This window comes from Eimeria maxima, genomic scaffold, assembly GCF_000499605.1.
Source record: "Eimeria maxima Weybridge genomic scaffold, Emw_scaff227, whole genome shotgun sequence".
NCBI lineage: Eukaryota > Apicomplexa > Conoidasida > Eucoccidiorida > Eimeriidae > Eimeria > Eimeria maxima.
Window position 1 is genome coordinate 26,473 of NW_013565138.1, and position 14,163 is coordinate 40,635.

The 14,163-nt window shown below is 53.9% G+C and overlaps 2 protein-coding genes across 2 annotated transcripts; both read left to right on the top strand.

Moving 5' to 3' along the window:
* Nucleotides 1–1,911: 1,911 nt before the first annotated feature.
* On the top strand, nt 1,912–9,896 carry EMWEY_00022940 (hypothetical protein, conserved; the record flags this gene model as incomplete). The annotated part of the gene is made up of 14 exons (XM_013480739.1): nt 1,912–2,529; nt 2,637–2,843; nt 2,945–3,187; nt 3,353–3,583; nt 3,778–3,983; nt 4,102–4,462; nt 4,573–5,189; nt 5,290–5,669; nt 5,879–6,191; nt 6,331–6,444; nt 6,575–6,911; nt 7,223–7,423; nt 7,621–7,725; nt 7,869–9,896. 14 exons carry the CDS (start codon nt 1,912–1,914, stop codon nt 9,894–9,896), a joined length of 5,961 nt encoding a protein of 1,986 aa, XP_013336193.1.
* A 1,416-nt stretch (nt 9,897–11,312) lies between these two features.
* On the top strand, nt 11,313–13,824 carry EMWEY_00022950 (hypothetical protein, conserved; the record flags this gene model as incomplete). The annotated part of the gene is made up of 2 exons (XM_013480740.1): nt 11,313–12,898; nt 13,248–13,824. The coding sequence occupies 2 exons, from the start codon at nt 11,313–11,315 to the stop codon at nt 13,822–13,824; spliced, it is 2,163 nt and encodes a 720-aa protein (XP_013336194.1).
* Between the last annotated feature and the right edge of the window lie 339 nt (nt 13,825–14,163).

Sequence of the window (14,163 nt, forward strand, 5' to 3'; positions counted from 1 at the left end):
TCTTTTGCTGGTCTTGTATTAGCCGGTGGTGCCTGCAGCAGCAGCAGGAGCAGCAGCAGCATCAGCAACAGACGCCTACATGCCCCGTGTGTCGGTAAGCCGCAGCCACGTAGCAGCAGCAGACAGGTGTTGCTCAACAGAGAAGGTAAATGGAACAGAGTGATAGATGCCTTGCGGGCTTCATTTCTGTTGTTGTGGTTGCCGCTGCTGCTGCAGGGCTGCCTGCCCGCCGCAACACCTGCTGCCTCTTCGCCACTATGAAAGTTCCGAGGACCTGCTGCTACAGTACAACTTGCAGCAGCAGCAACAGGAACAGCAACAGGAGCATCAGTAGAGCAGAGTATTGATATGTTCGACTCAGCAGCACACGCAGCAGCAAGTGCCACACGAAGACCAGGAACCTGGAACCCCCCTTTTTGAGGGGCATCGTGCCTTCCGATGTTGCCGCTGGCGCTGTTTCTATTAGGTGCTGTCTTGGCTGCGGGTACCCTTGTTTTTTTTGCAGCACCAACTTATTGTATTTTAGGAGCAGCCTGTAGCTGCCGCTGCTGCTGCATTTACTACTACTGCTGCTGCTGTTGGTTGCTGCCCCGTGTGAAGCTGCGGAGCTGCCGCAGCTCCTGTTTGCTGCGGTTGCGGCAGAAGCGTGCATTCCCTACCGTTATAACTCTGTCTGTCAAAAAGAGTGACATGGGGTTTAGTGCAGCTAGGTGGAGCTAGCTGGGGCTGGGTGTAACATTGGTGGGGCCTGGTTACTTATACAGCTGGCGCGTTTGTCCGTAGAATCACTCTGGCTGCTGTCAGCTGTCTCTCTTCAGTGCTGCCTTTTCTCTTGCTGCCGCCGCAGCTGCAGCAGCATCACATGGCAGCACCTGCTGGTAGGCGTGCTGCTGTAACTGTTGGCCTATTTCGATTGTGCTGCTGGGGTTGTGTTTGCACACTGTGGAGGATAACTTGGGCTAAGGCAAAACTTCTTCTTTGTTGCTCTTTTTTCTGATGGAATCTGCCCCTGCTGCTTCCGCTGTAGGGACAGGGTGAGCAAGGGAACAGCAGGGAAAACAGACACAAGACATAAACATAGAATACAGAGACAGGCAAACGGTGTGCTCGTGGGTGAGGGTGTTTACTCAAGTGTATATCAAGACACAGAGAAGCAGCTGCAGCTGCAGCTGCGCAAAATACTGCAGTAGCACCAGCGGCGGCAGCAGCAGCTGCTGCAGCAGCAGGATTTGCTGCCGGAGCAGCAGCAGCAGTTGATACTGGTGCTCTACACACAATCTTACGAGTCTTACTTAAAAATTACGGTGTTTGTTTTATTCTGCTGCCCTGAAGGGCAAAACGCTGCAGCACAGTAGCAGCAGCAAACACACATACGAATGCAGCAGAAGTTACTGCCACCACCAGTGCTCCTGATGCAGATGCTGCTGCTCTTGTGGTTGCTTCTGGTGTAACTGTAGTTGCTGCTGCGCAACCTTTTTAAAAATGGTTTCAATATATTTAGACCAATATTACTAAATTAAAAATAATGGGTAATAGCAGTTGTCTAGCGGACACTACACCATACTGCAGCCTGCTGCTGTGGTTGCTGCATGCGCATGCTGACCGGCTGCTGTTGCGGCTGCTGCTGCTGCTGTTTCAGCTGCTGTTGCCGCTGTTGCTGCTGCTAAGAAGAGAGAAGAAGCAGAATTTCTCTGCTCAAGACATACATCATTGGCCTGGCGGCTGCCTGCTGCTGCCTTCACCTTGGCTGCTGCTGCAGCTCTCTGTGTAGAGTAGCGGCACCACCGTCTGCCGCTGCCAGAACTGCAGCAGCAGCTGCAGCAGCTGCTGCTGCAGCAACTGCAGCAAAGGCAAGCCACTTGGCCTGAGGACTCTCCCGTTGCAGTGCTAGTGGAACCCATTTGCGGAGATATGGGGCATACACAGGACGGCGCGCTGCCAGAGCACGAGCTGCAGCAACAAGAGCAGCAGCAGCCCGAGCAGCAGCAACAGAAGAAGAAAGAGGAACAGCAACCAGAGGAGCAGAAGCAGCATCAACAAGCCGATGCCGCATCGTCCAGCGATCGCAGCCCTTGCGATCACATTGCGCAGACCGAGCTGCAGCTACAGCAGCAACAGGAGAAACAGCAGCAAGAGCAGCAGGAGCAGCAGCAGGGTGACCTTACTGCAGCCGAGCTGCAATGCAGGAATGACAAGCTGCTGCTGCAGCAGAACTCTCTCCTCGACTCCCTTACCTCAGAAAGGATATCCAGATTAGCCGCAGAACGCCAGGCACTAGCTGCAGCAGCAACAGCAACTGTTGCTGAGGGGAAGGCGCAGCTGCTGCAGCGGAGGCTTGAGGCTGCCGAGGCCGCGCAGCAGCTACTACAGCAGCAGCTGGAGGACACGCAGGAGAAACAGCAACAACTCGAGCAGCAGCTGCAACAAGCCACCAGGGACGCCACTGCAGCAAAGGCCGCAGAGCAACAGCAAAAGGAGCAGCAGCAGCAGCAGCAGCAAGAGCAACAGCAAAAATATGATGAATTGCACGTAGGTATCCTCTCATAGGTGCAGTGTAGCACGCTCCCTCCAGCTAGAGCTGCAGGAGGTACTGATGGCAGCTGGTGATACTTTGTGTGCCTCTGCTTCTGTTACAGAACTTGCTGCAGCAGCTGCAGCGGAAGTACGCGTGCTTGCAGCAGCAGCAGGAACTGGATGCTGCTGCTGCTGCAGAGAAGCAGCGCCTGCAGCAGGAACTGCTTGATATGAGAGAGGGTCTGCTGCAGCAGAAGGATACCGTTGCTGCAGCACAACAGCAAGTAATAGAGGAGCTGCAGCAACAAAAGGAGCAACTATTGCAGGAGGTGAGCTGAAGTTGCTGTTGCTGTGGGAGGAGAAAAGTCAAAATGCCAGGCCGTTGCTGCTGATGCTGCTGTTGATGCTGCTGTTGCTGCTGAGGTTTCAGGCAGAAGCACGAGAGGCTGAACTGAAGCAGGCTCGTGCAGATGCAGCAGCAGCAGAAGCATCAGCAACACCGAGCACAGGTGTAGACAAGAAGCAACGGCAGCACGAGCAGCAGCATCAACCTGGCATGACTGAAGAGGAGGCGAAACTGCAGCTACAGAAGATATGCGAGCAGCAGCAGCAGCAGCAGCCTGCAGACCTTGCAATTAAGCTGCTGATGGACCTCGATGCTAAGTCCCACCAGGTGTGGTTTGCTGCTGCTGCTGCCGCTGTTGCTACTCTTAGTGCAGGTGGTGTGGCTAGTGCTCCTGCTGCTGCTAATATTGTTTTTCTTGTTTGCTGCTGCTGTTTGTAATCCCCTCGTCACGACGGTGATCCTGTCTGTGAATGTTCGCTGCTGCTGCTGCAGTGCAACGTGCTAAGGGAACAGATGCAACAGCAGCAGCAGGAAGCTGATTCTTGGAGGGCGGCGGCCCAGCAGTTGCAGCAGCAACAGTTGATGCTTCAGCAGCAACTGCAGCAACAGCAGACCGAGCTGCAGCAGCAGCTGCAGCAGCAGGCGGAGCAGGAATCCCGCATACAGCAGCTGCTGCAACAGAACAAGAAGAAGAGTCTGCAGGTTCAGCTCTTAGAGAGCGAGGTGGGACAGGGACTCCACCTGCTGCTGCTGTTGTTGCTGGTTCTGTTGTTTCTGTTGAAGCTTCTGCTACAACCGCTGCTGCTGCTGCTGCTCTAGGCGCTGCACCAACACCACGGTACCTTCAGCAGAGGCGAGTCATGCTGCTGCTGTTCCTACTGCTCATGCTGCTGCTGATTGTGATTTGCTTGCTGCAGTATCGAGAGAAGGATGAAGAGGCCAGGCGGTACATACACCGCAACGACGAGTTGCTGCAGCAAGTTGCTGCTGCTGCTTGGGAGCTGCAACGGTTGCGGCATGAGCAACAGCAGGGCGTAACGGTAGCAACGGCAACAAGCAGCAACGAGCAGCAGAGTGCTGCTGCGACACTTCTAGACTACCAGAAGCTCTTGGGGCATTCTAAGTATGTGTGAAACTGTTGTTGCTGTTGCTGCTGCTGGTGCTGTTTTCTGCTGTGCCGCTGGTGCTGCTGCCATTTTCCTGGTGGCTACACGTGTGCATATGCTTGTGTTTTGCTGCAGCAAGCTGAAGCTGCAGCTGCTGCAGTTGGCGGAGCACCGGGAAGCTGCAGAGAAGCAGCAGCAGCAACAGCAGCAACAGGAGCAACTCCAGCTGCAGCACGAGCTGCGGGAATTGCAGCAGCAACTGCAGCAAGTGCAGGCGGATCGCAAAGAGCTTGCTGCTGCAGTGGAGAGGTTGCTGCAACAGCGGCAACAGCTGCAGCAGCAATTGGAGGAGCTGCGAGAGGGTAATACCCAGGAGCAGCAACCGAAGGCAGCAGAGCAGCAGTCGGTAACGGCACAAGACCACCAGCAGCAGCAAGCCAAGATTGCGCAGCGCCTGGAAGATGCTGAGGATAAGATGAGACGTTTTGTCACACAGGTCTGTTGTGGCTATTGCTGCTGCTGTTTTTGCTGCTTCTGCTGCTATTTCTACGGGTACTACATGGGTATCTGTTGCTGCAATTGCTTTCTCCTGTGCTGCTGCTGCAGATGCAAGAAGTCGCTGCCACTTTGTGCCTGGAGCAGCAGCAGAGCAGCAAGCTGCTGATGGAAAAGCAGCAGCAGCAGCAGCAGCTGGTAGAGCAGAAAGCGACGGCGGATTTCTTCCGCAGCGAATGCACGCGCCTGCAGCAGCAGCTGCAGCAGCAGCAGTTGCAACTGCAACAGAGCACCAGCAGGGCAGCGATAGCGGAGCAGCGGAGCAGACAACTCGAGGGGGAGGCCCAGGCTATGCGAGACGACATGCATGCGTTGAAGCAACAGCAGCAGCAGCAGCAGCGGGAAAACAACCAGCAGCAGCAAGCATTGCACTCCAAGGAGTTGCTGTTGGTCGAGCTGCAACAGCAGCTCCAGCAACAGCAACAGCGAGCCACTGCAGCAGACATGCAGCACGAGGAGCGTTGCGCCTCCCTCCAAGTGCAGCTGCAGCTGCAGCAGCAGCAGAACGCCACACTGCTGCAGCAACACAAACAGGACACGCAGCAGCTTCAGCAGCAGCTGGGAAACCTCAGCGATGTCTTGAGAGAAAGGGAGTCGCAGCACGCGGAAGCAAGGGCAGCAGCAGCAGCAGCGAAGGAAGAGCTGCAGCAGCTCAAGCCAAATGTTGAGTAAGTTCAGCTGCAACAAAGACAGAAACAGCAGCACTAGCGTGCTGCCGCCAGTATAGTCGACTGCGTGTCCTGTGCTGTTTTGCTGCTGCTGCTGCAGGCAGCTGCAGCAGCAAACGCTTGAACTGAGGGTTCGCCTAGAGGAAAAGGAGAAGATAATATGGCTGCTGCAGCAGCGGACTTCTGCTGCTGCTGCCGCGGCAGACAGCAGCAACAGCAACCGTCCAAGTGCTTCTGCAGCCGGCACTGCAGCGAAGCCTGCTGCGTCTGAAGCTGCAGCGGAAACGGAGACATCTGCGAATGAGCAGCAGCAGCTGCAGCAGCTACAGCAGCAGCTGCAACAACTTCGGGATGAACTCGAGAGCTGCAAGGCCTTGAAGCAGCATTGGCAGCAAGCTGCTGTAGAGGCGCAGCAGCAGCAGCAGCGCACCAACGAGCAGCACCAGCTGCTGCAGAAACAGCTGCAGGAGAAGGCAGAAAGTATAAGCCAGCTCGAAGAAAAACATCAGCAAGCGGAGTCGCTCCTCAACGACAAGGCAAGTGTTTTGCCTCCGCAGTGGCTGCTGTTGCTACTGCTGCTGTTGTGTGGCTGCTGCTTTTGCTGCTGTTTCTTTAGCTGGTGACCCTGCTTTGTTTGCGTTATTGTTGCTGCTTCTGTCGTATTTGGATTGTACAGACGCTGCAGATAGGGCAGTTGGAGGCGGCAATCAATGCACTGAAGGAGCAGCAGCAGCAGCAGCAGGACGCTGCTGCGAGCGCAGCAGCAGCAGCAGCGACGACGGACAGTTTGCGCCAGCAGCTGCAGCACCTGGAGAGTGAGCTGGAGAGGGAGAAGAAAGCAGCAGCAGCAGCAGAGGAGAGATACAGAAGGGAGGTTGACGCCCGCGCAGCAGACATGCAGCAGCTGGAGAGGGCAGAGAAGCAGCAGCAGCAGCAACAGCAGCAACTCCTGGCTCTCGAGAAGGACCTAAACGAAACAAGAGCGGAACTCAAAACCACACGGTCCGCTGAGGGATATTTTAGGGTGTGGGGTTTAGGGTTTAGGGCTTCTGTTCTCTGATTTCGAGTGCCTACAGGCCCACACAGGTCTAGGAATTGGGCCTTTAGGGTTTAGTGTTCGTGGTTTCGTTTGTGTATGCAGTTCTGCTGCTGAGGAGGAGAGTCTGTCGCTGCTCCGGAGCAACGCGAGTCTTTTGAGGGATGTGGAAAGGCTGCGGACAGAGACGAAGTCCTTGCATGCACAGATCAAAGAGATGTAATTCTGGGGTTTAGGGTTTTGGGTCTAAGGTTTGGACGAATATACAAAAAATAAATTAGATAATAAGTAAGCATATGAAATTAAATTGTTACTTATGTTGCGTGTTTCATTGTGTCTGTCTGCGCAGCTCGAGCGCTGCTGCGCCTTCCGACAGCAGCAACAGCAGCAACAGCAACAGCAAGGACCGTCAGCCGCAGGAGCGTTTGCTGCATGCACGCTTAGAGGAATCTCTGTTGCTGCGAGCAGCAGCAGAAGAGGAGCTTAGAGCGGCACGGCTGCAGCAAGTGCAGCAGGAGGCGCAGCTAAAACAGCTGAAGCATTCTATAGAGGACCTTAAAGCTGCTGCTGAGAGAGACAGCAGGCAAAACGAATTGCTGCAGCGGCAGCTGCAGCTTGCTTCTACCAAGGAACAACTTCTCTCCAGGGTCCCCTCTTTGGAGCTTGCTGCAGCACAACTCAATGCCGTCAGTCGCACCAGCAACTAGAGCAACGGCGGCACTAACAACAAACTTAATTTGGTCGCTTTTTTTGCGTCCCTTTTTCCCGTCTTTGTTTGTCTCTTTTACCAGTCTTTTTCCGTCTCTTTTTCTGTCTTGCTCCTTTTGTTTCCCTCCCTCTTCATAAGTGACTAGCTACTCTACTCTTTACACAATGCGTGCACCTGCAGCAGCACAAGAAACACCAGCTGCTGCTGCTTCACCAGCTGCTGTGTTGCCACCTCAGCTACAAATGGTAGTTTCATTTGCTGCTTTGCCTGTCTCTGTGTCTGCTGCAGGAGTTGAGGACCGCCCACGAAAGGCTGCAGCAGCAGCAAAAGCAGCTTCAGGAGATGCAGCAGCAGCAGCAGCCGTTGCAGCTGCGCGTCCGGCAGCTCGAAGCAGCACTGGAGGAGCAGCAGCGTCAGCATAACGCAGCAGAGCAGCAGGCAACAGAGTGGAAGAATAATTACCACAACGTTCTTAAACGATTTGAAGGGGTAGCTGCTGTTGCTGCCGTTGTTGCTATTACTGTTGCTGCTGTTGCTGCCGTTGTTGCTATTACTGTTGCTGCTGTTGCTTTCTTTTGCAGTTGCGGCCACTGGGCGTTTCTCTGTTGCTGGTACGTGCCGGAGCGCCACCAGTACTTACACTGGTCCTCTTGTTGCTGCGTTTACCGTTGCTGCTGCTGCTGCAGGTGGATAGGGGAGAGCTGGAGCAGCTGCGCCAGGAGAAGAGTCGATTTGCTCAGCGGATGCAGCATCTTCTGTCTGAGAGGCAGAGGGAAACTGCCGCTCTCAAGGTAGCTGCTGCTGCTGCATTGGCTGCTGATGCTTCTGTTACACTCGCTCCAGTTGTTTCTGCTGCTGCTGCCACCTTGCCTGGGTTCCTTCTGTCGTTCCTGATGGCGGCCTTTTGCTGCTGCTGTTGCTTCTGCGTCTGCAGGAGAGTGAAGTCAAGAGGACGGAGCTGGAGAGTACTGTTTCAAAACTGCAACAGGACATGAGTAGCAGCACTTTGGAAAAGCAGCAACTGCAGCAGCAAGTGCATCAGCTGCAGCAACAGCAACAGCAGGCCCGGCAACTGGAGCAGCAGACAACGGCAACCAAGCAGCAGTTGCAGCAGGTACAGGAGGAGCTGCTGCGCGAGAGGAAGTCAAATGAGATGCTGCGGTCTCGCTTAGGGCAGCAGCAGAATGGAGGAGTAGTAGGAGGAGCGGCACTGACACCCGAAGTTGCTGCTGCCGTGGGTCGTGTTGTCCGCGTTGGAGTTGTGTCTTGTGCTGCAGCACAGCAGGCACTCAATGTTGTTAAGACGGCGGCAGCAGCAGCACATGAAGAAGGCAAGAAGCAGGCCCTTAAGGATGCTGCTGCTGCTGCTGCACACCAGGAAATAACCATGCTGCAGCAGCAAAAGCAGCAACAAGATAAAGAACTCTCGGGAGTTAGGCAGCTGCTGCAGCAGCAAACCGAAGAGAACCATGTGCTTCAAAAGCAACTCTCCGACCAGCAGCTTCTGCTGCAGCAGCAAGCGGCTGCAGCGGAGCTGGAGCAGCACAACTTGCTGTCACAGCTGCGTAGGACCCAGGATGACCTTAGAACCTCTCAGCAGACGCAGCAGCAGCAGTTGCTGCTGCTGCAGCAACTTCAGCAGCGTCCCCAGAAAATTATGCAGGAGCAAGGCTCCGAAGATGCTTCTGTGCTGCTGCTCCTACAGCAAGATGAGCAGCAGCAGGAGCCGCCAACCGCCGCCGTGTCAAAGCGCACCATGCACGAGCAGAGGCTGCTGCAGCAACAGCAGAGACCCGGCAAAGTCCTGAAACGGGAACATGCAGGTGATGTGGGTGTTGCTGCTGCTGCACGAGAAGCAACAGCAGTTGCCGCTGCACAAGAACAACAGAACGCAGCGCAAGACGACCATCAACAGCAGCAGCAAGATAGTGAAACTGCAGATGATTTGCCGCATCAGCAGCAGCAGCAGCAGGAGCAGCAAGAAGCCGAGGAGGAGCAGCCCGAGGAGCAGCAACAGGACGAGGACGAGCAGCAGCAGCAGCAGCAGCAGCAGCAAGAAGACGAAGAAATGCAAGAGGAGGAACAACTGCAAGAGTCGGACTTGCACTCGTCTAACACCTCACAGGGGCTAAATGAGGAAATTTCCGCAGCCGAAAGTGCTGCAGAGGAGCAGCAAGAGTCCCAAGAACTGCTGCATGAGCAGCAACAGCAACAGCAGCAGCAGCAAGAGCAACCGCACCAGCAGGAGGAGGATCACCAGGAACAGCCAGAGGAGGAGGAGGAGGAGGAAGAGGAGGAGGAGGACCAACAGCAGGATGAAGAACAACAGCACGAGGAGCAACAGCAGCCTGAAGAGCAGCAACAGCATGAAGAGCAACAGCAATCCGAAGATCAGCAACAGCCCGAAGAACAGCAACAACACGAGGTGCTGCAGCATCAAGAGGAGCAGCAGCAGCAAGAAGAGCACCAGCAGCCAGAGGAACAGCAGCAACCCGAAGCGCAGCAGCAACATGAAGAGCTGCAGCAGCCCGAAGAGCAGCAGACAGGAGAGTCTCCTCAGCTTGAAGATGGCAGTACGGAGTCATCGCAGCCGCAGCAGGAGCAACAGCAGGAGCAACAACAGCAAGAGCAGCAACAGCAGGAGCAGCAACAGCAAGAGCAGCAACAGCAAGAGCAGCAACAGCAAGAGCAGCAACAGCAAGAGCAGCAACAGCAAGAGGAGGAGGAGCAACAGGGGGAGGAGCAGCAAGACGTCTACTCACTTATGGATGAAGACGAACAGCAGCACCACCAGCAGCAGCAGCAGCAGCAGCAGCAGGACTCAGAGCCCACAACAGGGCAGGCTCCCTCAACTCCATCGGAGCCTGCAATAGCTGAGGAGCAGCAGCAGCAGCAACCTGCTGGGGAAGAAGGGCCGGAAGAGCTCACTATTGAGTCGGCTCCTGCAGCAACATGGAACTGAAGGATATATGTGTTTTAATGCCCCCAGGTGCTGCTGCAAGAAGAGCAGCAGCAACTGCTGTTGCAGCAACAGTAGCAGCACCTGCTGCTACAGCCACAGTAGCAGCACGTCCAGCTGCAGCAACAGTAGGAGCACCTGCTGCTGCAGTGTGGAAATTAGAACAAAACCTGCAATGCGCGAGCTGCACCAGCAACCAGAACAGGTATGCCGGCTGCTGCTCGAACTGCATTTTACTTGTCTACGTTGCCTACTATAGGTTTTGGAGAGGTTGTGATCTGTGCAGCAACAACAGCAGCCGCTGGTGCTGAGCCCCCAGCTGTTCAGATGAGCTGCATAGCTACAGTTAGACATTACATTGCAGCAGAACCAGCAACAGCTGCAACAGGAACAGCAGCAGAACAGGCAGCAGCAGCAGTAGAGCAGCCTAGACAACTGCGCATTAGAAAAGTGTGTGGCTGTCAAAGAGGAATGCATGCAGTCCTTGCAACAGGTGGTGCAGCTAGAATACTAACGATAGCAGTAGCAATTATTATAATTTCATTGGAAATTATATTCCGTCACTATTAGTGCTCGGACTGCAAGTTTCCTGCAGCATCACTTGATTCCTTTGGGTTTATACAGACAGATAGAGTGTCTGCAGGCTTTCGCTTACGAATAGAAATCTCCACCTACATATTGTATATACACATGTATATATGTATGTATGTGTATATTGAATGATATATTGTGTAAAATATGTATATATAGTATATATGTATGGATTATGGATGAACTCTGCGTTAACTAGGAACTGCAAGATACACAAAAAGGATCAATTACTCCCCGAGCAGCACGTCGGCGCCCTAGGAACAGAATTGCTAAATTAAAGCTGCAAAAAATGAAATTATTTGAAATCTTAAATGGAATGTAGTTTCATGTATCTAAAACTATTTATTTCTTTTTTTCCGTGTGTTGCCTCCCAATCGAGCTCAGGTCACCTCCCCCCGGTCCCGGTTAATGGCTGCCGCCTACTGATCAGTCTTCCCCGGTTCTTTCGGTTTATTGTTCGTTTATTTTACCAATTTAATTGTAGTTTGAACTCTACAGAGAAAAAAGGCTAAAAGAAAACACCCCAAGCTGTGCATTTGTATCACAAGCCTATGCTCACGGCGGCTCGGACCCCTGCTCTGGCGCCGATCGCCACTGCTCTTGCTGTTACTATTGCTGCTGCTGTTGCTGCTGCAATGTAAAGAATACCATTAGAGGGTTTTTGAAAATGTACTAAACGTGGAGATTCAAAGACACATTTTACTTAGGACTAGAGAATGGTGTGATGTAGGTTATTAAAGAAGCTTCTCAGCCCTACTGAAGTGGCAAAGGGCGCTTTAGATAAAAAGCCAAAACATTAGACGAAAAGGGATACATAGTATAGAAGAAATGGAAGCCAGCAGCTCCAATGCAACTCTTAATTTAACTCACACAGAACTTGATACGGAAGAAAGGGAGGAAGGCTCCGCAGCAGCAAACGTAGAAGCGAGACCTCTTCTTGCTGGCGTTGCTTCTGCAGGAGAGTTCTCAGCCGCCGGTCTAGAGCACTTGGAAAATGAGCAGCGAGCAGCAACAGCAGCTGCTGAAGAGAATGAATTGGGGGAAGTAGCAGAAGGAACAGATTCTGCTTCTGGTGCTGCTGTTCCTTCTGCAGAGTACGGTGTAGATGGGGAGAGAGGGGTTCCACCAGAAGCTGGTGGGGCTGCTGCTGCTGCTGTAGCAGGAGCTTGTACAGCAGATGCTGACGCTTCAGGACTGCCTACAACTGCCGATGCTGGATTTACTGCTTCAGCAGCAGCTGCTGCAACGGAAGCAGCAGCAACGGCGGCAGCACATGCGGCGGCAGGAGCAGCAGCCAAAGTAGCATCAGAAGCGACAGGACTACCATTGGCAGAAACAGAGGCAGCAGTTGATCGGACAACGGTGGCGGCAACAGTTGAAGCAGAGCACGCAGGAGCAGAATTAGAGAAAGCGGCGGCCCCTGAGGAAGTGATTGCAGAAACAGCAGCAGTAACAGCACAAGCAACAGCACAAGCAACGGCACAAGCAACGGCACAAGCAACAGCACAAGCGACAGCAGAGGCAGCAGCGCAAGCGACAGCAGAGGCAGCAGCGCAAGCGACAGCAGAAACAGCGGCACACGCGACAGCAGAAGCAGCAGCACAAGCGACAGCAGAGGCAGCAGCACAAGCTACAGCAGAAGCAGCAGCAGAAGCTGCAGCGGTACAAGCGATAGAAGCAACAGGAGCCGAAGCAGAAGCGTTAGCCACAGAAAATCATGCCACCAGATATGCAACAAGCTCAGAAGTAAAAGCAGCACCAGCTATTGCTACTACTACCGCAGCTGAATGGCACGAGTCAGGTTTACCAGCCGAGGGTGCGGCTGGTGTTGATACTGTCACTGCTGTTGCAGCTGCTTCTGCTGCTTCTGCTGTTGCAGCTGCTGCGTTGGGCCAAGCACCAAGCGAAGCAGAAACAGCAGCAGCAGCAGCAGCAGACGGTGCAGGCGCAGAGATGGAAATTCAAACACATACGGGGGATGAGAAGGAACAGCAGCAGCAGCCAGTGCAGCAGCAAATCCAGCAGCAGCACTCCCTTGATGCACAGAAGCAAATGGCACCGATGAAAGTGCTTCAAGAAAACGAGACCCAACAGCAACACCAGCAGGAGCAACAGCAGGAGCAGCACCACCAGCAGACAGGCGAGGAGAAGCAACTCCAGCAGCGCCATACAGAACATCTGCATTACTTGCCACAGCAGCAACAGTTACATGAGCATGAGCAGCATGAGCAACAACGGCAGCATCAGCAGCAGCAGCAGCATGAAGAAACATTTTCTTCAGGAGACGAAACCATTGACATTTCTCGGGTCGAAGCTCAGTTGAAAGAAAAACAGAAAAAACAGCAAAAGGATTACAGCAAACTCTGGAGAATTTTCGGGAGGCAAACAGACGCAGGTAGCTACTGCTTCTACTGGTACTTCTGCTGCTGACCTTGATACTGGTGCTGCTGCTGCGGTTGCTGATATTGCTGCTGCTGTTGTTTGTGTTGGTGTTTTTGGAGATACCCTTGCAGAAGACGCCACGCACCCTTGTTGTTTTTGCTCTGTCTGCCGCCTTTTCATCCTTTGCTTTTCATGCTGCTCCAGGAAGGAAACTAATGCAACGTACTTGCTGTCGTTGTTGCTGCTGCTGCAGGCCGCTTGCTGTTTCAGCTATACGCGCGGACGGACCCGCGCGGATCGTCAGAGACCTCCAGAATCGTTGCTATTAATGTAAGTTGCTGCTGTTGCTGATGGTTCTGGGTTCGTGTTACAATATAGCAGCCTGCTGGTGGTGCTGCATTTTCATTTTGCGTTGGAAAGCACTGCTGCCGCTGCTGCTTCATTTCAGCCTCATACGAAGGGCCGCAACGGAGGAGCGACGCCTCTGTTGCTGCTGCCTCAAGATTCCGTAGGAGCAGCAGAAGCAGCAGCCGCCGAAGCGCGGAGGGCCAAGGGGAAGGCAAGCTTCAGGCAGCGGCTTGTGAATGTGCCGGTTGTGGGGCGGAAGCCTCGTGCTGCAGCAGAAGCAGCAGGAACAGCAACACCACACAACAGCAACAGTAATTCTGGTGGTACTGCTTCTACTAGCAGCAGCGTTCGAAGGCGGCCTTTGCGCAAGACCCTACAACAGATAATAGAAGAGACGCGGCGCACCGAGACAGTTGCTCAGCAAGAGCGGTTGCAGCAGCAGCTGCGGCGGCAGCTGATGCTGCAGCACAGCGAAAGCCTTGACAGGGAGCAGCAAAAGGATGAGTTATCTCGTTCTTTCCAGCTAGCGGAGTGTTCTGCTTTGCCGCCTAAGGCTAGGCTTCCATCTCTTACTTCTTTGGAGAAAAAACAACTCCTCTTCTTGTCGTAAGACCAACACGGCAGCTAGCTAGCTCGCTGAGAAGCTAGCTAGCCAGCTGCCAAGCTAGGCAGCAAACGGCTCAACTAGCTAGCGGAGCTGGCGGGTGGCTAGCTAGTTATTCCACTGCTAGCAGCTGTTAGCATCTAGCTATCCAGCTAGCTATACGCCTAGCTAGCTGTCTTGCTTCCAGGGGCCGCAGCAGCCACTGCAGCTGTGACCAGTAGCTACTCGCAGGAATCCCCCACCAGCTAAATGGCTAGCGACAAAACAGCTACAGCTAGCTGGCTAGCCAGGAAGCAGGTAGCCAACGCACCCCTCAGCTAGTTAACTGTCTGCCTTCCTGACGCA